This window comes from Macaca fascicularis, chromosome 18 (genome assembly GCF_037993035.2).
Source record: "Macaca fascicularis isolate 582-1 chromosome 18, T2T-MFA8v1.1".
Classification (NCBI taxonomy): domain Eukaryota; kingdom Metazoa; phylum Chordata; class Mammalia; order Primates; family Cercopithecidae; genus Macaca; species Macaca fascicularis.
In genome coordinates this window covers 78,263,511-78,290,603 of record NC_088392.1, presented here as the reverse complement: position 1 = coordinate 78,290,603, position 27,093 = coordinate 78,263,511, and the positions used below count along the sequence as shown (strand labels likewise).

Sequence of the window (27,093 nt, the reverse complement as noted above, 5' to 3'; positions counted from 1 at the left end):
AATTGTTAGAAACAAAAACTTCTTATATATTTTGTGCTATCATAAGACTTCAGATTTGGTACCTTAAGATTTCATATTTTCTATTAAAGATGAGATGCAACATTAAATTGATAACTTGAAAGTCACACAATCAATTAACAACCCAGATAGAACTCGGTCTGTGCCAGGTTGCACTGAGTTTAAACACATTTCTCAGTATGTAACATTTCTTGTACAATCTGCAGGTTAGTTAATATTACAAGAGTGAGTTTAGGCAGGAACAGTATTTCCCAAAGTATATTTTTTCAGAACATCGGTATTTCCTAATTAGGTTATTCTAAATAAAAAAAAAAAAATACTGGATTAAATATATTTCTTTACCATTAAGTTTTCTCAGAGCCTTTAATAGGCAGATACACATGTGATTCCTCTTGGAGACATTTACAGTATTTTTCCAAGCTCACTTGACTACAGAACGCTTCCAACCTAATACACTGGGAAATACTGCCTTATAAAAACACGGTTGTGTTTTAGTCTCTCTTTAACATACACATTAATCAATTAAGGCCACTTCCAGCCTAGATAGACACAATTTTTGCAAGTTCCAATTACATAAATTTGAAATGGTGATATATTATAATCTTTAAGTCTCATTTTATGTGTAAAACTTGAAATGTAAATTATAAACATTCAAAAACATCCATCAAAAATCATAACGGCAAGGCCAGTGAGCCATGAACGTCATAAGTTATATTTATCTATTGCTATACTGAAACACCACTTCAGCCGGTCCATAGAAGTACCTGCCCATTCTTCTCAGGATCAGTATTGCATTTTGCACATTTTGAATTACCCAACATAATCCAACCATAAAATGCAATCATTATCCCAAGAAATAAAAGGATCCACATCATCCTATATGCTGTTTTATCATTAAAATTTTACCATTTGAAGAAGCACCTTCAAATGAAAAATGGGCCTCCACTCTTATCTTGGTCAAAAAAATGAATAGAGAGTTTGACAAAATTAAAAATCAATTTTGTCACAGGGCCCCGGCCGACTGTAGTCCTGAAATACCATCTCCCACTGAAATGGTCCTGAGCTTCTTTCCAGGTCTGAACCTGGAAAAATCTTGCCACATTAGACAAGAAAATTACCAAAGACTATGAGGATCAAAAAATCTCAAGAACCAATGTGAAAAGTATCCTTACCAGGCAACTTGAGCACCAATAATAATAATTAACTGCCAAGAGTTAAAACTCAAATATGTTTAAATTCATGAGTTTTATCAATATAGAAGCAGGGAGGGAAGAAAGAAAGGATGGAAAGTGGAAGATCAACTGTACATCACGAGGTGGGATGCTTACAAACCAACTCATTTTTCAAAACCTTTAAAGATAAACTTTGGCATTTGTTCTGCCTTTTTAAACTCTACCACTTAATAACCAAATATTACATAAGCACAAGTTTCTCTTTACACAAGTATTGTAACTAGTGTTATGAAGCAGGAATGACAGAGTATCACCATCAGACAATCTTAAATGAATTAACAGGCCTAGGCCATACCGTCTCAATCTCAACTTTACTGACATTTTGAGCCAGATTATTCTTTGTTGTGGGGGCTGTTCTGTGCATCACAGGAAGTTGAAAGGCATCTCTGGCCTCTGCCCACTAAACAGGTTACCTGTAGCACCCTTACCTACCTCTCAGTCATGAAAACCAAAAATGTTTCCAAACACGGTCCCTAGAGGAGCAAATCGATTGCCCCTGGATGAGAACCACTCATTTCAAACTTTCAATCATAGGAAATACCAGGGACAGGGGAAAAAGGCTAAATGGCACCACAAGGATGGAATCAGCAAAATCAAGTCTGTGGGAACGTCTATAGGCAAACATAGTTTAATACTAAAAACATTCAATAATTTGCAAAAAAAAAAAAAAAAAGAGAGAGAGGAAACAACAAACTAAGAGATTTAAGAAACGTATCATCCAACAGAAGTATATGGACTCGGCCAGGTGCGGTGGCTCACACCTGTAATCCCAGCACACTCTGGGACGCCAAGGCAGGTGGATCACCTGAGGTCAGGATTTTGAGACCAGTCTGGCAAAAGCCTGTCTCTACAAAAAATACAAAAATTAGCCAGGTGTGGTGGCGTGCACCTGTAATCCCAGCTACTAGAGGCTAAGGCAGGAGAACTGCCTGAATCCGTGAGGCACAGGTTGCAGTGCGCCAGGATCGTGCTATTGCACTCCAGCCTGAACAACAGAGCAAGACTCCATCTCAAAGAAAAACAAAAAAAAAAAAAGAACAACTATTTGGACTTTATTTTCATCTAATTCAAACAAACTGCAGAAAAAAAAAATTTTTAATGACATCTGTGACAAGTTTTAATGCTGCCTGGATAGCCTGATATTAAGGATATGCTAAATTTTTAAAGGCATAGTAACAGTATTGTCATTAAAACTCTTTTATTTTTTTTTTAAAGTACTTTGAAAGATATACATTCAAACAGTTACAGATTAAAGTATACCATGTCTGGGATTTGCCTTAAACAATACCTAAGATGAGAAGTAATAGGATTTATATATAATAAGCTTAACCACAAACCAGTCATTGTTAAAGCTGCTCATAAGTTCACAGAGGTGCATTATACTCCTCCTACCTACTCTTCTAGGTGCTTCAAGTTTTTCAAAATAAATCTTCTTAAAAATTATCTTTAGCAGATATTTCCTACAATTTAATATACAAGTCCAGATAATCCAATTAGTGAAAATACATGAGCACCCAGCTAATCAAGGCTCAGACTCAAGATATTCTCTAGAGTACTTTGAAGTTACTTAACAGCTTTCAGGTTACTAGTAATACCTGCTCTGAAAAGGTTCCACGTTCAAACTACTGCTGCTCCAGTTCCACCACAGGCGATTCTGGGAACTCCATTCGGTATTTGCTCAAGCGCTAAAAGAGACCCAAAACTACTTTCTTGGATAACTATGGGCTAGACCAATAGGTAGGCATAACGGCTCTTTTCACCCAAGATGGGTAAATCGCTGGGTTCAACTGTCATTACTGTATCAGTAATGGTTTGGTTTCCAAACCAGTGAGAGCTACTCTTAATCAGCAGTATCAAATACCTGCGGTCTCAATGCTTTTCACACATCTCAAAGTGTGTGCTATCCAGAGCATAGCAGAAGCCCAGATAGAAGACAGATTTATGCTGACTGAATTACTGTAAAAAATGACATAAAACTCTAAGTGAGAAAATATCCAAATGTTTTTTTAAAAAAAGTCAATCCAGACAATACGCTGTTTTGTTTTCTTGATTTCAACAGTAAGAGCTGTGCAAGCTATTAGCTTCCCTCAGCCTAAGCCAAAAAAGAAAACCTCTAAATGGGAAGCATACACAGACCATCTAACACTCACTTTACAGAGAATATACGTGTTCACATTTTTTTGCTTTTGGCAAATACCTCAAAAATCACTTAAAAGAGGTATTTTAAAAATTCAAAAACTAATTTGGTCAACACCTAATTGCCAGAGACCTTTTCATTTCTGCTTATCCTGAAAGAGAAACACAGTAACTGAGCCCACGTATTTAATCTGCATGTTTACTTTTCAATAGAGCAAATGGCCACCAGATTAAGGCAGTAGTCATGTCAGACTGTAACCAAATCGTGCCAAACAATTCTATTTATCCATATTATTGTATGTATTAAGTCACATACACACACAGAAAAACTTATCTTTCAAGTCTCTCTTACCATAGGCAAAGATTCAAATTTGCAACCCAGACAGGGAAAAGGACAAGGTAAGTGACTATAATCCACTCTGTACATTCACCGACTACTATTTGTTTGTTTTTAAATAAACACATATATCCCTCAGTCCCCCAAATTGTATTTGACCTACACTAATGAGTAAGCAGCATAACAATTATTTACTAAAGAATGCAATCAGATGGATTTGACTAAAAACAAAAGTGAGCAAAATACCTGGGAATAGCTAAACCTGGAATAAACTGTCCATGTAAGTGAATTTTTTATCCCCAAACTGCTGGTACATAATGGCCAAAAAGCAATTTATATGTATTTTTAAATTATGTATACATGTCTCATTCTAAAAAAGAACCTGTAGTGGTTTACGCCACAAAAATCTGCTATACTTAAAGGATTCTTCTCCAGGATGTAGTCTAGACCTAAAAGTGAGTCTTTCTTTCTTCTTGGATAAACAAAATGTTATTTAAAAAAAAAAAAAAAAAAGCATACCAAGTTTTTTAAAACTTAACCACTGAGTCTTATGACATGAAAGAGCCATAACACACATACCTCAAAGGTCAAAAATAGAAGCAAAATTAATCAAAGGAACTGAGTGCTCAAAGCTTCAATTTTTTTTTACATTTTCCTACTTACCAATTTGTCATTTTCATTAGGCATTTCAAATACACATCTCAATTTGGAATCCATTAATTCATCAGGTTTTGCCTCTTTCCACTAAAAAATAAACAAAACCAAAAATGAGACATAGGAGGTATGATCATGGTAAGTAAGTGTGACCTCATGGGACAGCTAAAAGATGAGTGTAGCTGCCTGGCTTGGCTGAAATACACTGGTGCCCTCTTCACTGATCACCCTGCCATCGTTACTGGCTAATGTCACAGAATATATAATCCTAGAGTTACTATCACCATCCATTAAAATCACGATGATATCACTAGCAACCACAGGACTTTCTTCTTAAGAGCAGCATTTCTTTCTTTTTTCTCTTTTTCCAGTTGGTCTCATTCTGTCTCCCAGGCTGGAGTGCAGTGGCCACTCCTGGGCTCAAGCAAGCCTCCTGGGTAGCTGGGACTACAGGCATCTGTTGGTTTTTTTACTTGTTGGGTTTTTTTTTTTTTTTTTTTTTTATTGTAGAGACAGGGTCTTGTCATGTCGCCTGGGCTGGTCTCGAACTCCTGGGCTTGAGATACTCCCATCTTAGCCTCCCAAAGGGCTGGGATTACAGGTGTGAGCCACTGCACTAGGCCAGTAGCAGCATTTCTAAATTGTTTCTAAAAAAAAAAAATACTATTTAAAAATTCTTGGCCGGGCGCGGTGGCTCACGCCTGTAATCCCAGCACTTTGGGAGGCCAAGGCGGGCGGATCACAAGGTCAGGAGATCGAGACGATGGTGAAACCCCGTCTCTACTAAAAATAGAAAAAATTAGCCGGGCGCAGTGGCGGGCGCCTGTAGTCCCAGCTACTCGGGAGGCTGAGGCAGGAGAATGGCGTGAACCCGGGAGGCGGAGCTTGCAGTGAGCCGAGATTGCGCCACTGCACTCCAGCCTGGGTGACAGAGCGAGACTCCGTCTCAAAAAAAAAAAAAAAAAAAATTCTTTCATTCTGTAAGTTACGATTATCTACAATGAAGACATTGGCACTTTTTTAAAAATCTAAATTTAACTTTTAGTTTTTAGAAATTAAGTTTTTCTACTGACTGCTGAACAAAACCCACAGTTTAAACTCCACTCCCCAAAATAAATTCTTCTTCTGTACTTACCACAGCTTCCATATCTGAAGTGTTTGGTGGAGCAAAAATTGTCTGTACCATAAACTTGTGTTTACTCTTTTCATTCGGATCATAGTCAAAGGGCTGTAGCATTACTAAATAAGAAAAAAAGGATATATTATATTGTCTCCTGCATGTTTGAAAGACATACATTGAAACAGTTAGAGATTAAATTATACCAAGTCCGGGATTTGCCTTAAACAGTATCTGGCCATAGTATCATTCCTATTACTTCACAAATATGCAAATTTAAAGAAAACCAAGAAGGGTTCAAGAAACCAAACACCAGAATGTTTAAGAATCCAGAATCAACTTAATGGATCCCAAGTATTTTCAAATTGTCTGCCTTTCTAATTTACTAAGTTTTCCACAACCAACAAAATAAACAATTGCAATTAAAAATTAAATATGAATCTATGATTTTGCCCTTTCTAAACTCAGCTTGTGAAAATTTTCAAAACTTTGCCAGTGTTAACTATAATGCCTATAAGTTCAGATAAAATCTACTAAGTTATTAAAACTAGTTATGAATTTAGGCTTCATTTTAGTGTTTTCTGATTTAAAATTATATAGCTGGCATATTTAAAGGAGAAATAGTAACTTAAAACCTCACTACCATCTATTTTTTGCTTTTTAAAACGGAGTCTTACTGTCGTGAGGCTGCAGTGCAGTGGCGCCATCTCTGCTCACTGCAGCCTCAACCTCCCTGGGCTCATTTTGTAGAGAAAGCGTTTTCGCCATTTTGCCCAGGCTGGTATCAAATTCCCGGGCTCAAGAGATCCGCCTTCCTCAGCCTCCCAAAGTGCTAGGAATAAATGCGTTAGCCGCAGTGCCCAGCCCATATAGTAATATAATTAATTTTTCAAAAATGTATTTTAAATAAACGTCTATTTCAGTTTATGAATTTATTTCAATCTTCTAAGAAAACAAAAGTACACAAGGAAACCATATAGCCTCTTGATTTCTAAAATATATTCTACAGTCTCAATAACATTCAAAATTTTTAAGCATTTATAATTTCCCAACTTTTAAGTTTTCTAAGGTTCCATGTGGTTGTAAGTCATGCTAAATTTATGTAACGTGAGTCCAATATGAGACTATATAAAAAATGAATCAACAGTTACACAAAGTATGTACATGGTATTATAGAAATTATTTCCCTAACTTTGGATTATTTCTAAGATATATCTCCACACTTTCGAAAAGATAAACACAAGTAAATAAATGTAGAAAATAACAATTATGTAATAAAGTCTTATTCACAAGGTGTGTCTGAGAAGTCCATTAACTGCTATCAAGGTTAAGACAACTTTTTCAAGGGGCCAAATACACAGCAGCAGGAAATGTACTGGATAAAATGCCTCAGAATACAGCTTAAGCTAAATAAAATTCCATTAGCAACCTTCACTAAGTAATCATTATAAGCTAATCACTATGAACCAAAAATCTGTGAATAAAAAGAAAACTTACAACATGGTTAAGTTCATGGCAGTTACACTCTAATTTAGGTTGCAGACCACAAAACGAGACAAAGACGATCTTGAAAACATATATAAAAATGTGCACAAATTGGAACAAATTCAAAAAAAAGTGTCAAAGGGACACGGGGAAAAAGAGAAATGAGCATGTAGTACAGAGAATTAACCAGAGAAGGTTGCTGGAAGAAGCATACCTTTGAGTGACTGTAAATGGAAATAAACTACACTAAAAATTGGAAAAGTCAAATTCTCATTGAAGTAGAGCAATCCAAGGGCATGTTTGTGTAATCAGTAACCAGTTTGTCTGCAGGTTTTAATAAGGCAGGTTTCTGTGGAAGAAAATGCTTTGATACATTATTTTCTCAAGAAATATTAATACACAGAAACCAGCAATCTAGGCCCCTCAAAGAAAAAATCATTCTGCATAGCTGTTTGGATTCCTAGGGATATAACTGTTTGTACCAATAAACTATTTTTAGCCATGTGGATTGAAATAATTATATCTTCTGGCCAGGTGCAGTAGCTCACGCCTGTAATCCCAGCCTTTGGGGAGGCTAACGTGGACGGATCACTTGAGGTCAGGAGTTCGAGACCAGCCTGGCCATCATGGTGAAACTCTGTCTCTACTAAAAATATAAAAATGAGCCAGGCTGTTGGCGCACGCCTGTAATCCTAGCTACTCAAGTGGCTGAGGCATGAGAATCACTTGAACCCAGGAGGCGGAAGTTGCAGTCAGCTGAGATTACATCACTGCACTCCTGCCTGGGCAACAGAGCAAGACATTGTCTCCAAAAAAAAGAAAAAAGAAAACAAGAAAGAATTATCTCTTCTTCCAATTGTGCTAAAGGCTTAAAGATGTAGTCGAAAGCAGCAACATCCAGAGAGCATGCATTCCTTCATCTTTATTTCCCACCTCTTCATCCCAAGAACTGATGAATTAGACTTAGCAAAGAAACATGAAAGGCACTCCTCCCAGGCCTCCTTAACACAAGATTCACTAAAACATCTTTTTCCTCGCTGTTGAGGTTTTTGGCTATACCTGCCGAGAGAAGATTTAGCGTCACCAAAAACTCGATGGTCTGTCCTTCATGGCCTTTGCACTCAGGTTCCACCTCTAAATACTCTCAATGAGCCTACCCTGGGTTCTCTCTCTCTCTACCCAATTCTGCTGTGGACTTGAAAACTGATATGGAATTATTGTATCTTGGGATTACTTATCAAGATCACCCAGGCCTTTTTTTTTTTTTAATGTGCACTTTTTTTTTTGAGATGGAGTCTTACTCTGTCGCCCAGGCTGAAGTGCAGTGGTGTGGTCTCGGCTCACTGCAACCTCCGCCTCCTGGGTTCAAGCAATTCTCTGCCTCAGCCTCCCAAGTAGCTGGGACCACAGGCGCCCAACACCACACCCGGCTAATTTTTTGTATTTTTAGTACAGACAGGGTTTCACCATCTTGATCAGGCTGGTCTTGAACTCCTGACCTCGTGATCCACCCGCCTCGGCCTCCCAAAATGTTGGGATTACAGGTGTGAGCCACCGGGTCCAGCGTAAACGTACACATTTCTAAGCCATGCTCCCAGAGATTCTGATCTGAGAGAGATGAATCCATGTGTGTTCCCGCTCCCTGCGTTATTACAGCACATAGTGGGAGTTGAGAAGTACTGCTGTAAAGGAAGAGTAAATGCAGCCTCAGAGGTTCTCCCCTAAGTAAAATACATGGAACCATATAAGTTCTCATATTTAGTTCCTATTTCTCAGCTGTATCAGTGAAGTCAGAGGGACTGAGAAAGAAAAAAACAGTTTATAGGGGAATTAGCTATGGTACCAGTATCGACTCCATAGCAGGAGTAAGCAATCCATATATGGCAAGCATACTTCTTTGACAAGTAAACACGTAAGAGAGTAGTAAAATAAAAGTTTTCACACGCAGGACACTGTTGACATTTACAATGAAAGACATAAAGACTCATCTGATTTGATACAGTAGGCAAAAAAGTGGCATTATACCTTCTTAAGCAGAAGAATTATGACACTTCTACAGCTGCATGCAACGTATAATATGATCATGATCTGAAGGAGAATGACCCATCAGAAAAATGGTATAATTTTTCAAAGATAAAATAACAAAGGCAGAGAAGGTAGTGGTTAGCTGTAGAAATAAAGACTAGATATAAAGTTTGTAATTGACAATAATTTCTTATAAACTGACCACACTCCCTACACAGAAGATGAGAGTGAGAAATTTTCTGAAACAGCTTGCATATAGTACAATAACAAGACATCTTTAAAGGCAAAGCCAGAATAATAGAAGAATTATCTCCCTCCCTCCAGATGAAACCTTATTAAACAAAAACAGAATCATAAAATGTCAAAATTCAAATGTACATAAATCCAGAACATGATTTGCTACCTGAAACAGTCACAGTTGACCCTGGGTCGATGATTCCACTGTTGGGCCTCACACAGTACCGGCGAGGTGCTGTAGTCTTCACTTTGAAACACACTTTTCTATCCGACGGATTTCGCAATTTAAGATTTGTAGTGACTACATCTGTGAAGGGGCCTGTAAAGTTTAAAAATTAAAGAGAAAACAAAATTTAATTGGATTCTCCACAACAAAGGAATCAAAACTGAAAGTACGTAACTTCAATTTTAATTATGTGTTGACATTTGTAGGCATAAATATCCCAAATGGCTACTAACACTGCCTTTCTCCAGGTGGTAGACTTAAAAAAAAGTCGTGTTTTCTTCTTCATTCCCTGTATTTCACAAAATTTCTACCATAAACATGTATGATTTCTATCAAAAAAAGTACTGTGAAACTTCTGATCTATGAAGTTTACAACTGTATTTTTATAGTATGTTGTTAACACATTGCTGAAAATATCAGAATTTCCCAGTTGTCTGCAAACCAGTGTCAATCTTCAAGTTCATTTTACTAGGCCAACTGCAAAAATCTCTACAACTGAAGACCCTACACCCTATGACATCAGTGCTTTTGCTTTACCTCAATTTTGTTTGTTCATTCATTCAATCCATTCATTCATTCACATATTTGTTAAGTGTTTATTATGCCATATGCTCTAGATACAAAGTTTTTAAGCTTTGATTCTGCACCCAAACAACATAAAATCACAAAACAAAGAACCCAAAAGGCTCATCCATTTTGCTAAAGAAAGGCCTAAAGAAAAATTATGCAGATTAATTTAGACAACAAAATAAATACCGGTTAATTTGGAGGCAGAAGATAAAAACATGTTCCAGTTGGGAACAATAACCACAGTTCTACCTATTCCAAAAGTAATTTTAAATGATTCTAAAAACAATTCGTTTAAAGTTATATTTTTTTTTAAAAAAGCTAGAAGGCTGGAATCAAAGACAACTATTATAAAGGCTATCTTTTCTTTATTTCAACTTTAAGAATAAGCATGTCTTTTAAAATTTTACAAAGGGAAGGTCATTAAAAGACACTTATTATCAAGCCCTAAGAAGTAAACTGATTTTATCCTATGCTTAAAGTTTGTGAGTAGTAAAATATTTTCTAATAAATAAAAATTTGGAACTAGGATGAGAGGAAGGAGATAAAAATGAGTGAAAATTAGAAGAAAGCATGTAAAGGCAGGTTTTAGAAAAGAAAGCATTTTAATATTGGGGGAAAAAAGCATACATGTGATAAAGTACGATGTTCTGAACTGCTTGTTTCATTACATGGCCAAACTAATCATTCCATTTACAACATACACCCCTTGCTGCTTCTTCAACCCCAAGTGCTTGCATTTTCTTTTTGAAAAGCATCTGATTAACAACTCCACCATAAAACTAGTATAAGAGTAAAGACAAAAAACTCCAATGTGTCCATTTTACTACAGGAATCCACAAAATGGCTGGCTGGAGATATGTTTTGAACTGATAAAACTAGAAGTCTTAAAGGCGAATTCCATTTCTTAACATTCTCAAATCCATAATTAGTACAAACACTTTAAATTAATGTAAAATTTTATAGGACTATTTTGAGGACTTTAACATTAGTAGCAAGCACAGATTAAAATAAAGATCCAATTTCTTAGTAACATGACAAAAAGACATGTCACAAAATTTTAATTTTGAACAATCCTAATCCATAATATGAATACCTATTTTTAATTATGTATTTATGTATTTTCATAACATAATTATGTAAGTTTTTAGTATTTGAATGTTTTATTAATTTAATTCTCTCCAATTTTAAAAAGTACCAATTATCCAAACTAAGGTAAAATAATTTTTTAACTGATTTTTAAAATGACTGTGGGTCAGTTTTGATCAACAAACTCTACAAGAGTTGTACAAATTCTGAAATAGTATTTACGTTTCATGATATTGCCCACCAGGGATTATAAATTGTCAATACAGATTGTGGGATTTCTAGACATAAAAGTATAAATTATCTAAAGATGATGATAATATATCAAAAGAAATATACCCCACCAATTCAGAACAAAACTCTTAACAAGGCATGTTAACCTTGCAAGTAAAATGTAGAATTACCTATAATAAACCCACCCAACAAACGAATTTGAGATTTTCTGCTCCATTGTATATCCCTCTAACCTAGCCTCTCAATGAGGGTTGCTCCCAGCAGATAGTTAAGATTTGAGCCCCTTTCCTAGTTTAAAATGGAAAATTATCAAGTATTTATGACCATTAGCAAAGGAATAACCAGATTTAACAGCTAAAAAAGGTCATGGGAAGAAATATGTGGTCCACTTTTGTGAGTTACAGAATCCTTTAAGAACCTGATGAAAGCCGTATCCTACACCTCAGAAAAACATACATAGGTAAATATTCACAAAAATTTTACACTGACTTTTATGGAAGGTAAAACGAGTTAGAGAGCTGGGTTCAGGGATAGAGGGGTTGTATCATGTACCCCCAGGAGCTGCTGATTTAAAAGGCCTGACGAAGAAATCTACCTTAAGATCTTCGGAAAAGAGAAGTTATATACCTACTGAAAGTGCTACAAACATAACCCTTTAGGTGATACTGCCCCTTACAAGGTGTTTTCATTAGGCATTATGATTGGGTGGTACTTACTGGGGTGGGAGGTGGGGGCAGGAAACAGGACAGTAGACATTCTGCAATGCAGACCCACACAATGAAGTCCTATGTTCCCACTGCATCGCATTTTCAAATACTCCTCCAGAAATTCATATTGGTGGAAAATCTCTTTTCCAAGTATTCATCTATTATGTGAACAGGAAAAATGTGTACTCTTTTCTTCAAAATGTTAAAAGGTGAGTTCACCGCTACAGAAGATTATTCTACCAATAGCAATGCCACTCATGATACCTGAATCACCAACACAACACATCTGAATTAGTCAGCAGGCATTTGTAGGTGACACCTTCACATGAATCTACCTATATGCATATTCTTATTTTGCCCTTTTATCAATGTTAAGAAAAACTGTCAGTACTATTCAGATAACTCGTCTTATTTCTCTTAAATCCAAACGTACTCATCTTAAGTAGATACAAACATCTGACTACAAACTTAAGTAGGGTACAAGTATCTGACTACTTCATTATGTCTTCTAGGGTAGTCATGCCCAAACACACTTAAAATGAGCATTCCATTATAAAATTACTTCCTTTTTTTCCCCTTATGTTATATAGCTAGGGTATATATATTTTAAAATTTTTAATTACATATGTTATTGATCATTTTATATATGAATTTCTTTTCAGGATAGTAATTGGAACATTACAAAATCTAAAAATGAGGTATGAAGTTAGAGTTAAGAACCCCTGAATTAAACCAATAATCTCCTGCTTTACTAATTGAACATGTATCCTTTGTAAGGCTTAGGTGATTAAACCATCAAGAGAAACAAGTGACTACCATAAAAGTCAGAATAATGGTTAATCCTGCAGTGGAAGTAACTGGGAGAGGGTAAAAGGAGAGCTTTGCCGAATGCTAGCCAAGTTCTATTTCTCACCCTGGAGGTGATTATATGAGTATTTAATTTTTAATAATTCCTTGAACTGTATATATCTTTTCTTTATGAAAAACAAAAAAGTTTTTTTAAAAAAACTGATCCTTGACATAACCTTGAAAATTTGAAAAAAAACAGTGAAAAGCAGTTTTGATGACAAAGTGAACATCTGATGCAATTTATGGAGTAAACAAATATGTTTCGAGGATTTCTGAAACTTAATCCCTATAAATGGGGAAATCCTATCATTTGCCCGATATAAATGCTTAGTTTAACATTTAGGAAACAATTTTTGAACTAGTCCATTTTAATCAAAAGTACTGATAAAAACTTATGTTAGAGATATGTCACTGTTTATAATGAACTATCCCGTATAAAAAAAGAAAACTGCATACAAGTTACATTTATTTGCACTCTTATATTGAAAATCTACAATTAAAATACTTCTACCTTTCAATTATGTGGCTGTTGTTCTTTGGAAGCCTGACCATTTCCTGCCACTAAGTATTCTGTCCCAACTCCTCTATAGCTGTCACTGCCATTAAGTCAAAATCCTGCTACTAGTCCCAAATTCTTACAATCAAACAGAAATGTAACACAAACACAAATGTGGCCTCTGAGTAAAAAAGTCTGAACATAAGTTTTTTTAAAACTTACAACGTGAGATGTCAAAAATACTAGAAAATTTTAAGGCAGCTCACCCAGAGCTGCCTTCGTTGCCAATTTTAAGGCAGTCAAGTGGGACTGGCCTGCCTCGTTTGCCTAAAAACCTTTTTTCCAGCATGAAATACCCTTTTTAGTCAGTCCACATATGTAAAATTCAACCATTCAGTACAACGGCTTCCTTTTAAATAGCAGGACCTTTCTTCTCCAAACTGCCCAGTCTTAAAAGGAATCCCACTAAGCTAAGAAGAGCTACCAAAAACAAAACAAAAAACAAAAAGAACCACTCTTAAAAACTGTTATCATTCATCCATATTTTGATGTGAACTACTGATAACAAAGTTATCTTGAAATCCTGAGTTCAGTTCAGCTGCAAAGAGAATCAACTGTGGAAGAGGGGAACAGTTAGCTTTTCCCCCAACATTTTATTATGAAAAATTTGACACAGAAATTGAGATAACTATATAAACACTCATACATCATCACTCACATTCTACAATCAACATTGTGCTGTATTTACTTTGCAGCGTATCTATCTGCCCTGTCCAGACATCCACTTCATTTCTGATGCACATCAAAGCAAGCTGAAGACATCAGCACGGTCACTCCTGAACACCTCAGTATGCGTATCAACTTTCGTATTTGTTTTGTTAAGAGTATAAAATTAATACAGGATAAGCAGGAGTATATCACACAGAACATTTCAGAAAACGCTTCAAAAATGTAGCTTAAGAATAAACAGACAATGTACATGAACATTAATTTATGAACTCTGTGACCCCATTTAGGCTAGTTACTCAGAGGCGTGTTTAGGAGACAATTCTGTATGGGCCTCTAGCATTTCTGCACATCTTGCAAGGAGAAGTCCTGGGAGTTTTTACCGAGACTATCTTTTGAAGGATGTATTAAATAGTGAAGTGTCTTAGAAGACAACACCTCCCTTCTGAGGAGAGGAGCAGGTTTGTTCAGCGGTCAATATAATAAAGATAAGGTCTTCTTCTGGACTAAAGGTCAAGTAGGTTTCTGTGCAGCCCACTATGAAAGATTCAGGTTCTCTAAGTTCAGGGTTTCTAGTTATGATGCAAACTCATTATGTGAGTAGTCTCTACCTGAACACCTCTGTCACCTCCATGGAACTTGAGAAGGGCAAGGAAAACCAACACAAATATAAATCCCATTCCACTTGCAGTGCCATGAAAAATTATGTCCATTGTCTAACTCAGGAAATCTCACATGTTCTACCAACATCTACAAAACTGCAGCAGGCAAAATTTTTCAGTCCCTTCACAGTTCTTGACAAGGTCTTTGTAAATTCTTGGCTATGCAGTGCAGACTAATGAGGAAGGCTGGGTGCTCTGCTCAAATACACAAACAACGTAGCCACAGCAATGCAGGTGATGACTACCTTCAATGTTTCCAACAGGTTTTAGAATTAAGTTGTATCACTGATTGAACCGTTTCCCAGTTACATAAGGGTTATGCTGCTGAGTATCTGTGGCATCATGTTAACGCAATCATATATACAAAACATATTAATACTATATAGTACACAGAATATCTACTAAGGGAATAGCTAGCATTTATTGGGCACTCATGTATCAATAACTTTGTACAAACTATGTTATTTAACTCTCACAAGTCCATGAAGTAGATACTTTCATTGTATTTTAATATACCAAGTTTACAGATGATTCAACTCAGAAGGTAAACACTAGTCCAAGGTCATACAACTCAAAGCAATGAAAGTGGGAAGTCAAACCAGGTCTGACTCTAGGGCCTGAACTCTCATACATTTTGAACGTATAACCTAGTGGTATTTATTTTCTAATTCATAAGTATTCCAGGTAGACTTCTGCAGCAATAAAGCATGAAAGTGCAGTCAAATTAGCCATATATGAAAAAGGTTTTTTAAATGGATATTGTATTTCTCTTGGTCACATAGGTCAACACTGAACACTTCCTGAAATAAGTATCAAGCACTCTAAAAATATTTTACATTTTACATCCAAGAAAGTCCTAAAACATTCTTATTACAAATTTTTTACTATACATTTTTTTCAAACACATTGAAATATCAGGCTTGAGGTAAGCTCCATGAAGACTAGGTCTTTGTTTCGTTAGTTGCTGTATCCCCAGCAACTAACACAATGCCTGGCATAGTAGCTACTGAAGAAACATTTTTGTATAAATAGTGTACAAATAGAGTACTACTTTCTGGAAAAGAAAACGAGTCTTAGTTCTATTTAAAAAAATTTAGTCACTGAAGCACTAAAACATATCTCTTTATAAGATTTCACTAACATCATAAAAATATGGATCCTGAGATTAACGGAAAAGCAAGACTGCACTATTTTATTTAAGCCTCTATGGGCTTTAATTACTGAAATTGCCTCACTGTCCCTGTTTATCCATGTTACACAATCAACTAACAGTTTCAGAATGTATCATGAAAACTCTCCAAAATCCACTTAATATAGTCATGTAATCATTTTTTATAAACCAGTATTCCCATTCTGGGAGCCTAAAATTACAGTGTGAAAAAGTTACCAACAGGAAAGGACCATGTCTTTTACTTCTTTTACACCGTTTTCATACAGTGTAGTATTGTTCTGGTCGTATAAATACTCATCCATCACCTTTACATAAACAGGTACCTAAATAAAAAATTAAAACACTTCTTTCCATTCTTTTGGCAACCTTCTGGGGAAAGAGAAATGCTGATTTCTGTTACTGATGTTATACCATGACTTCAAAAAAAAAAAAAAGCATAACGTAGTATGTTCAATCAGAGGTTTAACAGCTAGAACCATTACCTAGGTGATTGACCTTGGGTAAATCACTTCACCTCTCTATCCCAGTCTAACCTCCTTCATTTTAGAATTTGTAGGCAAAATGATCTCTAAGGCTTCTTTCAGCTGTAAAATCATGCGACATTATGATTAACTTTACTTACCACCTTAAAGAACATCTTCTACCCTACGGTAAAGATGGGAGATAATTCAATCTTAAACCCATCACACCTTTATTGACATTTTTAAAAAACTACCTTAAACATTTTAGGAGTGCTTTTTAAGGTATTCTGATACATACAATGCTCGGTCTGACCTAAACAATCCTGGTGACATAATCTTGAAAACAAGGCAGAGAAAATAAACAATAGTCTTAACATAGAAGTGGAACACTTTGATTTACAACATTTTCATATCAATTTTATGTCCCTCCACTCTAAACTTCCAAAGAAGAATAAGATTTACACAAACATAATCTATTTGTAAAAGAACAATGCTAGTGTTCAAGAATGAACATGAAATTAGTGCATACTACTTACTAATATTTTAATATCTGGATTAAAATAGAAACGAGTGGTCCACATCCAAAGTTTAAGTTTTTGGACTCCACATAGGTAGGATGTGAAGAAATAGAAAATAAGGTACATTTTTGGAGAACCTGAAATAAAACTTTTTTAAAATTATTTACATCTAAAGTCCTTGCCAGGGGAAAACATAACATGAAAAAAACGATCACAATAATCTTAACTAAAAACATACAAGATATAGATACATAGAGTTATACACAGCATAGTTATAAAAAGTTTATCAAAATGTTAACAGTCGTTATTTTGTGAGACTGAGTAATTTTTATTGGCTTTATATCTATACTTCTTTCATTTTCTACATTTAGCATTGATTTTATATAAGAAGGGACTTTTAAACATGCACCCATAGTAGCTTAATTGCTTAGAAATCGTCTTATTTGTAAAATCCTGGAAGAAAAAAGCTGAAAAAATTCAGAACCACAGATTTTTTGGGGATCTGTTGTTAGTAAGGTTTCTCTCAGTGGGAACAGTACTCAGAAAACAAAACCAAGAGATTCTTGCCTTACAGGCTTTAAAAAATAAAAAATTTTCACAAGAAAAACTAAACAGGAAACACACTGTATGATTCAAAGGCACCCTATATCTTTAAAGTATGACAGTCACTACATGTCATTCAAGAATTAAAATTATATACATATTCATATACACTTCACACATATATACACATACATGAAACATACACCTACAAAAGACCTGTCAAAACATAGGCCCATGAGAAGTTTGTCAAGTTATACAATAAATGTACGTTTAAAAGTCCTCTCACAGCAACAATTCTTTTTTAATTAACATTCCTACTTTTTAATGGTAATTCAATCTAATCATTTCCTTAAAAGGCTGAAAGATATGTAACTAAACTTCTCACTCCTTTAAATCTGAATTTTCAGAACAGTATCAAACATTCGTGATAACTAGTTATAAAGAACATCCAAATACCAGAGAAAAGCAGCTAAGCATGCTATGGTACATTAATGATGCATAAGTCAACACAAATGATGTGGAGATTTCTTTTGTAAACATTTAAGACATCAGTTTAGACTGTTTTTATAAAGTGAAATATGTGTTACAGAATAACAATTACAAAGTGCAATATGTATAACTAATTACAGAATTTATTTTTTATAAAGTGAAATGTTAAATTATAATGTTACAAATGTCTTCAGAAAATATCAAATCCAACCTCATTTAAGCAAAGAATTTTTATTATTTAAAAAAAACCCATAATTATTAACAGTAATTCTTTAATATCCTCTAATATTTAGTCTATTACAAAGAACAAAATCACGCTTAAGAGTTTATTAATAAGCAATCTCAATGGCATAGGAAATCAAGTATACCTGGCCTAACAGGAAGAGGCTGTTTATAATCTAATAATAAATTAATAATAAAACACATAATTTTATTATGTGTTAACGGTATCATGATTATGCAAAGAAAATGTCCTTTTTTGGTTAGAAATGCAAACTCAAGTATCTAGGGATGAAATGTTATGCTATTATCCAGGATTTGTTTTAAAAATACTGAGGCAGGCCAGGTATGGTGGCTCATGCCTGTAATTCCAGCACTTTGGGAGGCTGAGGCAGGGGGATGGCTTGAGGCCAGGAGTTCAAGATCACCCTGGGCAAAATAGCAAGACTGTCTCTACAAAAATTAAAATATAATTAGCTGGGCACAGTGGCATGCACCTGTAGTCCCAGTTACTCAGAAGGATCGCTTGGGCCCTGGAGTTCAAGGCTGCAGTGAGCTATGATAGCACCACTGCACTTCAGCCTGGTGTCAAGAGCAAGACCGCTGTGAAAAAATACAAACACAGAGGCAAACAAAAACATATAAATAAACAAGTATGATTATGGTAAAAATGTTAATTATTAAATTTATATTTAAATTTAATTCACTAAATTAAGGCATATTGAGGTTTATAAGGTGCTCATCAATGTTTGAAAGTTTTCAAATGTTTAAAACTTAATTTGAGTCATATTTCCATTATAAAATGAATTAAGCCAGTAAACAAATATTTGCAAGTTAACAGTCCTCTCTCACATTTAATTTTCTCCCAAAACTAACTTTATGATCAAAAGAAAGCAAGATCCATCCTATATTAATTTCCACGTCTGAAAGGCAAAGATGATTTCACTACACGTTCAGTAAAGGTAAGATAAAAAGAAACTACGTTGAGATGATGGATATGTCAATTTGCTTCACTAAAGTAACCATTTTACTATCGTACGTATCCCATAACATGTTATATGTATACCTCAAATACACACAATAAAATATTTTTAAAGGATTAAAAGTATAATTTTCCCTATTCTTTATATGCATTTTTCCACTTCACAGAAATATAGCGTTTTCTTTTTGTACTCAATTGTATATATTCACACAAACTTTTAAAGACAGAACACCCAAGAAATCACCTAGTCCTACCTCTCACTTTACAAATGAAAAAAGCACAAACATGAAACAACCTACCTTTAGTAAAGGTTAGTCAGCTCTTTACAAAATACCCTACTACCCCTTTTCTGGAAGTACAAAATTTTGAAAACACTATTACCTGCAAAGGCAGGTGAAAACTCCAACTGAGTCAAGATCCAAGACTAAAAAATAAAAATTACTGGAGAAATCATTTGAGTCTTATTAATTCAATCAACACTTATAGGGCAATCATTTTATGATGCCAGATCTTGTTACTACAAACATAAACAGCTATATACTCAAGAGTTCATGGTATAGTTTGGGAGGGGAGAATATGTAAGCATAGCTACCATCTAATGTGAAACTACCATTACAGGTAAGCACAAGCTTCAATAGTGGCATGAAGGCTCTGACCAACTTGGACTGGTAGAAGTATCAACGACTTTTCAAGAGGAAGTGATTCTTAAAATAAGAGGCTGCCAGGCTGACAGACATGAGGGAGGACAATATTCTGAGCAGAGCCTGTGCAAAGCATTGCAGTGGCCTGGAGTGTTTGGGAAAGTGGTTCATATAGCCATAGTTACGGACAGAAGAAAAACAGCAGACACTGAGGCTGGAGAGGTAAGCAATGGATTTTGGATTTTTCAAGTACATAATGGGAAAACATTTAGAGTTCTTTAACCAAGGGACTAACAGTAACAGCCTCCTTTCTTCAAAGCATAGTTCTAGCAGCAGTGTGGAGGACAGGGTAAAGAGCTGACAGTAAAGAAAAGGAGGCTGGACATGATGGCTCACACCTGTAATCCCAGCACTCTGGGAGGCAGAGGCGAGTGGATAACCTGAGGTCAGGGAGACCAGCCTGGCCAACATGGCAAAACCCCGTCTCTACTAAAAATACAAAAATTAGTCAGGCATGGAGGTGCATGCCTGTAATCCCAGCTACTCGGGAGGCTGAGGCAGGTGCACCGCTTGAACTCAGGAGGTGAAGGTTGCAGTGAGCCGAGACTGCCTGGGTAACAAAGCGAGACTCCATTTTAAGGAAAAAAAAAAAAAAAAAAAGGAGATGTCTGCTGACTAGTAAATATAAAAGGTAATCACCTGAAGTAAGGAAATTATCCAAAGCCCAGACCTTTCCTTAAGTAACACACCCATTTAACCAAGTCCACTTTCTTGTTAATATCCTGAAAGACCTAAAGGTATCTACCATACCCAAAGAGATCATGATCTTCCTCCTACACCTCTCTCACACACCCCCAAATAAGATGCATTTCATCCTCATCCAGACATCCACCGTTTCTTAAACAAATAGCACCATTTCCCCAGTTATATAAGCAGAAATCTCATTCATACCCTTTTCTCTCAGTGCACAGAGACCAAGTCTCACTGATTTAACCTAACTTTTCATCACCTCCAACACCATGACCTCAGTCCAAGGGGTCAACACTTGCCAGGACTGCTGCAGCTGCCTAATTCATCTCTTTCTCCCCTCTAGTATAATTTTACTTTGCTACCAGAATTATTTTTTAATGCAAATGTGATGTTATTCCATTCCCTTCACCTTTACTGCTCCTCCCCTCACTTAAAAACCCTAGTGGCTTAGGATAAAAACAAAACTCCTAACTTGACCTACTAACCCAGCACTACCTTCATCTTGGCTATTTTCACCACTGCCACACCAACGTCTTTCAGTACGGTAGATGTTTCACGGTCCCTCCTGCTACAGGATATTTGAACATGCATTTTCCTTTCTTCTTCATCAGGATAATTTTTACTCATTGTTGGAATCTTAGTTCAACTGTGACAGTCTGATCAAAGACCCTTATTTTACATTCTCATAGCACTATATATCTCTTCAGGGGTATACTTTATTCTGCTGATTATTTGATTAGTATCTATCTCTCTTCTTAGAACTGTCCCATGAAAACATGGCTTGTGTTTCACTCACAACTGTAGTTCCAATATTTATTCATCATACCTGACATGTAGTGATACTCAAATCTAATCATATTAGATCCAAAATTGAATGAATTTTAAAAATAAATGAATTTGGAGTAGAAATGCATTAAAGGGATTATGTCAAAGGGATTATGTCAAAAGCAAACACAGGATTTTAATTATTAGATATGCATATTGTTTCTGGTGTGAGTAATCATGATGCCACTAAAAAATAAAAATAAAGCCAAGTGCAATGGCTCAGGCCTGTAATCCCAGCACTTTAGGAGGCTGAAGCAGGAGGAGGAGGTCAGGAGTTCGAGATCAGCCTGGGCAACATAGCGAGACCCCCATATGTACGTAAAAAATTAGCTGAGAGTGGTAGCATACACCTATAGTCCTAGTTATTCAGGAGGATCACTTGAGCCCAGGAGATCACGGCTGCAGTGAGCCAAGAACGTGCATGCCACTGCACTCCAGGTTGAGTAACTGAGCAAGACCCTGTCTGAAAAAAATAAAAATAAAAAATATGGGAAGACGAGTGGGCTTGGGTAGTAAAAAATTTGAGATATTTTGAGTTTAGAATATCTGCAACATTCAAATCTAAATAGTAAGTTGAGTATGTGCTCTTGACTGTAAAATGTGAATTAAAACAGATTTGGGGGTGTAGCAATACCAGCAAAGAGCAAGGAAGATAAAGAGAAAACCTCAAAACAATGAAATGAACAAAGTTCACAGAGTGAGATAAATGAAACCAAATCAGAATCTCAAAAACATGAGCATTTGAGAAAAATGCCACAAATAAGACAATAAATGGAGCAAAGAAGAAAATGAGAAGACAATGGTATTCTAGAAGCCAGAAGAATTGAGGGTTTTTTTAGAGAAACTGTCAGTAATGTCAAGAGCCAGGGGGAGGTCAAGAGAGATAAAAACTGGAAATGATTAAGTTAGCAGTAAGTAGTGAGGATAAAAGTGCTGTGGACTAAGGAGAGAATAAAAAGTGAATAACTGGAAAAACAATTAATATGGACTATTTTTCAAACAGTCTGAATGCAAAGGAAATGAAGGAAAGGGAGAGACATATACTAGAAGGAGTTATGGTCAAAGATGTACATGTCTGTCTATTTGTTTTTAAAATGAAAGACTCTGGGGTATTTATATGTTAAAACAATGCAGCCAGTGATTGAAAATCTGCGGGCAAACATCTCATGGAACATGGTCTGAGTCATAAGGAATTTTACCTTAGCCAGCAAAAACAGAGGAACAACGAACCTTGGGTATGAGCAGAGATTTTCTTTCTCAGGGAAGAAAGTATGGATGTGTACAGATTAACAGGTGTTAACTAACAAGAGGAAGCGGCACATCATGGAAGAGATCGTATGTCCTACTGAAAAAAAAATCTGACTTTTATTCTGTGAGCAATTGAGAGTTATCTTAAAACTAAGGAATGGAGAAATACGATTAAAGATTACATTCTTGTCTTTAGAGGAGTTGGGGATATTACCCCAAGCATTTCGTATGGCCACTGGGAAACAAGAAGAGCTGACTGGAAACACCTAAAAATGTGCTAAATACCCATCCAGAGGACGAGTATTCTCTAATTTTCCCCCGTGCTGCTTCTTAATAATATGCTTCTACGCAAAGATGCACTAGCTGATGTTGACACCACACGTTCCTTGATCCTTCAGAGCGCTTAATTTTCTTTGTTGATTTATCGTTATGGGCCACTCTCAACACAAGGATTTTGGTTTATTTTCCTCTCTGATCATTAAGAAAAATATATTTGAAATTTATTTTAGCATTTTATAAACTTTCTTCTTAAAACTTCCCTACAAAACTGCTAATAGGGGTCAGGTGCGATGGTTCACGCCTGTAATCCCAGCACTTTTGGGAGGCCGAGGCAGGTGGATCACCTGAGGTCAGGAGTTCGAGGCCAGCCTGGCAAAACTCCGTCTCTAAAAAAAATTCAAAATTAGCTGGGCATGGTAGTGCATGCCTGTAGTTCCGGCTACTCTGGAGGCTGAGGCAGGAGAAATGCTTGAACCGGGAGGCAGAGGCTGTAGTGAGCCCAGATCAAGCCACTGCAACAGAGCAAGACTCCATCTCAAAAAATAAAAAACAAAAAAACTGCTATAGTTAGAAAAATAAAATGTGTAATACTTACAAACGGAATTTTATCATGTAAAAAATTTTAAAGACAAAAAAATCTTTCACATAAAATACCAACTTTCAAATCTGAAATCCAGGTAAAATTACTTCCAAGGTTTAAACAGAATTTGAAGTAAAGCGGTGTCTACTTCTTTTTCTTTATCAACACAAGAGATCTACTTCAGAATTTATTACATCATCATAAATGCACTTTTGTATGTTAATGATTATATAAAACTTTTTTTTTAATACTAGGTATACAGAAAAATGTAGTACTGAACTAGTTGGTATCTGCTTTTGCAAAATTCTGCAAAATGCTGTTAATTCATCTTCAAGATGGTTGTGTTGGGTGTATAAAAGAAAAACCATCCACTCTCAGAATGATTACCTGAGTCACTCCTGGAGAAACCATCTCAAACTCAGAATCAAAATAACTAAAATAAACCTACCAGAAGATGACAAGGAATTCTGCAAAACTGTCTTTTTAAAGTCCTTCACTTAAAAAGAAAGTTTTGAATGATTTAGGATAAGTCAGTTAAACGATTTTTTTCTATCACAAACTAAGCACAAGTAGACTGTAGATTCTAAATGAGTCTCCTCAGTGTTGAGCTGTGCACTTAAATACACAAAGGTTTCCATCAAGCAAACAATTTACCTTTGACTAAAAAAATAATATTAAGGAACCAGACACCAAATGTCACCTCCCAATCCCCCCCATTATCTCCGTCTTTAAACTGAAACACACAACAAACTATTGGGCATTTAAGTACCAGGCATTCTCTCACAGCAGTGTGTTTACTCAACCACTCTCTTGGCCTAAATCTCCCCTGAAATGAAAAACGAGCCTTTTCCTTAAAAATTTCCTAAGGGAGGGATGGGGCACGTAGAGAAGGCTTCTTTCCTCAGACAGGGTTGAGTCTCTGTTATACCATCTATATACCTTTTCTGTTTCCCTGGCTAGTCTTATCATTTTTACTGGCAACACAAGAACAACGTGTTCTATAATCATAGCTGTAATTCTCCAATACCCCCAAAAAAGGAAATATAAGAGTAAGTCACTGTGTAGGGTTTTTGCTTGTTTTTTTAAACCTGCTTCTCCACTATTATTAGTCTCTTACTATAGCAACATAACAACTTCCCTAAGGAGAAAAAACTTCAAACTGCGGACATTTCCTGGCCTAAAACTGTCCTAATGGCAACTTACACATACTTATAAGTCCCTAATGGCAACTTACACAGTTATCCAGTAGAGGAAATGTTCACTGTAAACACGGCCAATCAAAAGATAAAAACGAAATATTAAAAAACACATCATACAGGCTTACATTAAATTATCTCGAGATAATGGCTGAGTTAGGACTTTTCATAATTCCTCAAAGGTTTTCCCCCAGCTAAAACTACGTAAAAAAATCACACAACTTACATAAACTTGCAAAAAAATACATTCACTGCACCTTGTCTTAAAACCAAATCCTTACCCAACAAGTAGCTCGCTTACACTTACTTCTATTCAAAGAAATTTGTAAATGCACTAAAAAGCTTGCAATGTAGTTACGCAATATTAATCTCATAATTCCAGAATATATTTTAAATTCCTAAAACTGAAGTTTTTCCTATGGAAATAATGTAGTTGGTCTTCTCTTGGACTCAACCTCACACAACAATAAAGGATTTAACTTTTTCTTTTAGCACTAGAATTGCTATGCACCTCACAAAAATTGTTCTCATTCAACAACTGAAATACAAGACATAGACTTCCAAAACGGGCCTCACTTTACACTTAACTGAAGATAGGAAGAAACCTACTTTCTATCAGATGTTCACACTCTTTCAGTATTCCTTAAGAATACAGAAGAAAAAAAAAAATCTGTACAGTTTTACTCTCTTTCCTAAAGTACAACACAGATCGACTAAGGAAAGGCACCAAACAGCCCCTGGGATTCTTCCAGGATCACCAAGTCAGACTAAAAACTTACCACAGGCAGCGCTACAAAATAAAAACCTACAAAGCTCCAGAGCTGGGTCACACCTTATCAGGCCTCTCAGGATCTGTCGGCAACCGCAAACGTAAAAGCAAAAGTCACACGCACTGAAGGTTTCTCAGCAGAGGAGCGCAACCGAAGGGCTAAATAAAAGCACGCGGGTGGCACACTGAAATGTCGTGGAAGGCAGGAAGCCCCGCTTACTATGAACCTACAACTCTCCGCTCGCAGCTGACGCATCGCTGCTGCCCGCACGCGCCTGGGTCCGTGCCAACAGCACCGGGCAGCCCTCGCCAGGCACCTCCAGGGCTTCTCCGCCTCCCCGGCGCGCCCTACACCTGATGGCCGAGTTCTAAGCCGGGCGGAAAGGTGAGAAACGACGCGCTCCGCGGAGCCCGAGGGCCGGCTGCTCCCAGCTCTGCCCGGGCCGGGGCAGGGGCCGAGGGGCGGTCTCACTCCCGAAGGGTCCCGCGCCGCGCCCTGGCCTCCCCGCGCCGCTGACAGCCGGGAGCGGGCGACGGACGCAGCTTGCGCCACCTCCAGAGCCCACTCCCCGCCGCAGCCCAGAGCGCACGCCCGCCGATGCCCGCCGATGCCCACCCGCCCACGCCCCGCCGGAGCACGCCATCGGCCTCGGGGACCAGGGACGCGGGCCCGGGCGGACGGCGGCTCGGGCGGGACCGGACACCCAGGAGGCGCCCCCCCGGGACCGCAAGATGGCGGCGGCGGCGGCCGCGCCAGGGCCCGGCTCCCGTCCGCCTCGCCCCGGCCGGCGCGCGCACCGCAGCGCGGGCGGGCGGGAGGGGACGAAGCGGGCCGGAGCAAGGGGCAGGCCGGCCGAGGCGGCGGCGAGGCAGCAGCCGGGAGAGGGCAGGCGCCGGGGCGTGGGGGAGGGGGCGCTCCCTCTGGCCGGGGCGGCCGAGTTGTCCTCCGCGCCCCCCGCCGCCCGCCAGCCCTCCGCGCGCCCCAGCCAGCCCTGGGGTGTCCCCGTCCTGCCTACCTTTGAATTTGAGGTCTGTGGGCGGGTCGAGGACCAGGATCTGCTCGTGCTTCGCCATGGCCCCTGAGGCGGACGCCATCGGAGAGACAGCGCAGAGCGGGGGCGCGCCCGCGGCGGCGGTTTGCTGACTGGGGGCGGGGGTCGACGGCGGCTCGGCCGAGCTCTAAGACGAGGCCAGGCTCGCAGCTCCCGAGCCCTGACGCCTGTCGCTGTGTCGCCGGTTCGGTGGGCCACCCGCTGGGTCACCAGCTCCGGGTCTCACAACTGACTCAACCCCACACCAGCCGCCACGGCCACGCGCACTGCGATCCTCGGCGCCCCACGTGACGGCCTCTGCGTGCCTACGTGCGCGCCCCGGCGGCCAGGAGCCACTAGCGCTCGTCCCGCCCTCCAGGCCGGCCTAGCGCGGCGCGGGGCTGCTGCGCCTGCGCGCTCGCGGCTTGCCGCGGCCCCGTGCGCAGCCCAGCTGTCAAGGGAACGGGTGTGGAGGGAGGCGGGGCAAAGGTCCGCGGGGCCGACGCGATGCGCAGCGCAGGTCTGGCGGCGCAGTCCTCTGTCACCTTGAGCTGCGAGTACGGAACTAGAGAAACTGCTCTGGCAGCGCTTAACAGT

General features: G+C 38.0%; 1 protein-coding gene across 11 annotated transcripts in view; it reads right to left on the bottom strand.

Moving 5' to 3' along the window:
• Positions 1 to 26,785, bottom strand: part of VAPA (VAMP associated protein A) — a 40,162-nt gene extending 13,377 nt beyond the window's left edge. For 2 of the 11 annotated variants that reach the window (XM_045378131.2, XM_045378133.2), the window contains exons 1-5: positions 26,482 to 26,785; positions 12,071 to 12,219; positions 9,408 to 9,560; positions 5,513 to 5,616; positions 4,387 to 4,467 (exon numbers count right to left, since the gene is read on the bottom strand). In XM_045378131.2, the coding sequence (XP_045234066.1) occupies positions 4,387 to 4,467; positions 5,513 to 5,616; positions 9,408 to 9,560; positions 12,071 to 12,161 (429 nt within the window). In that variant the 5' untranslated portion in view covers positions 12,162 to 12,219; positions 26,482 to 26,785. Of the gene's footprint in view, positions 1 to 4,386; positions 4,468 to 5,512; positions 5,617 to 9,407; positions 9,561 to 12,070; positions 12,326 to 25,475 lie in introns of all 11 variants that reach the window. The other 9 variants (XM_045378132.2, XM_074022933.1, XM_074022935.1 and 6 more) reach the window with 6 other exon arrangements.
• Between the last annotated feature and the right edge of the window lie 308 nt (positions 26,786 to 27,093).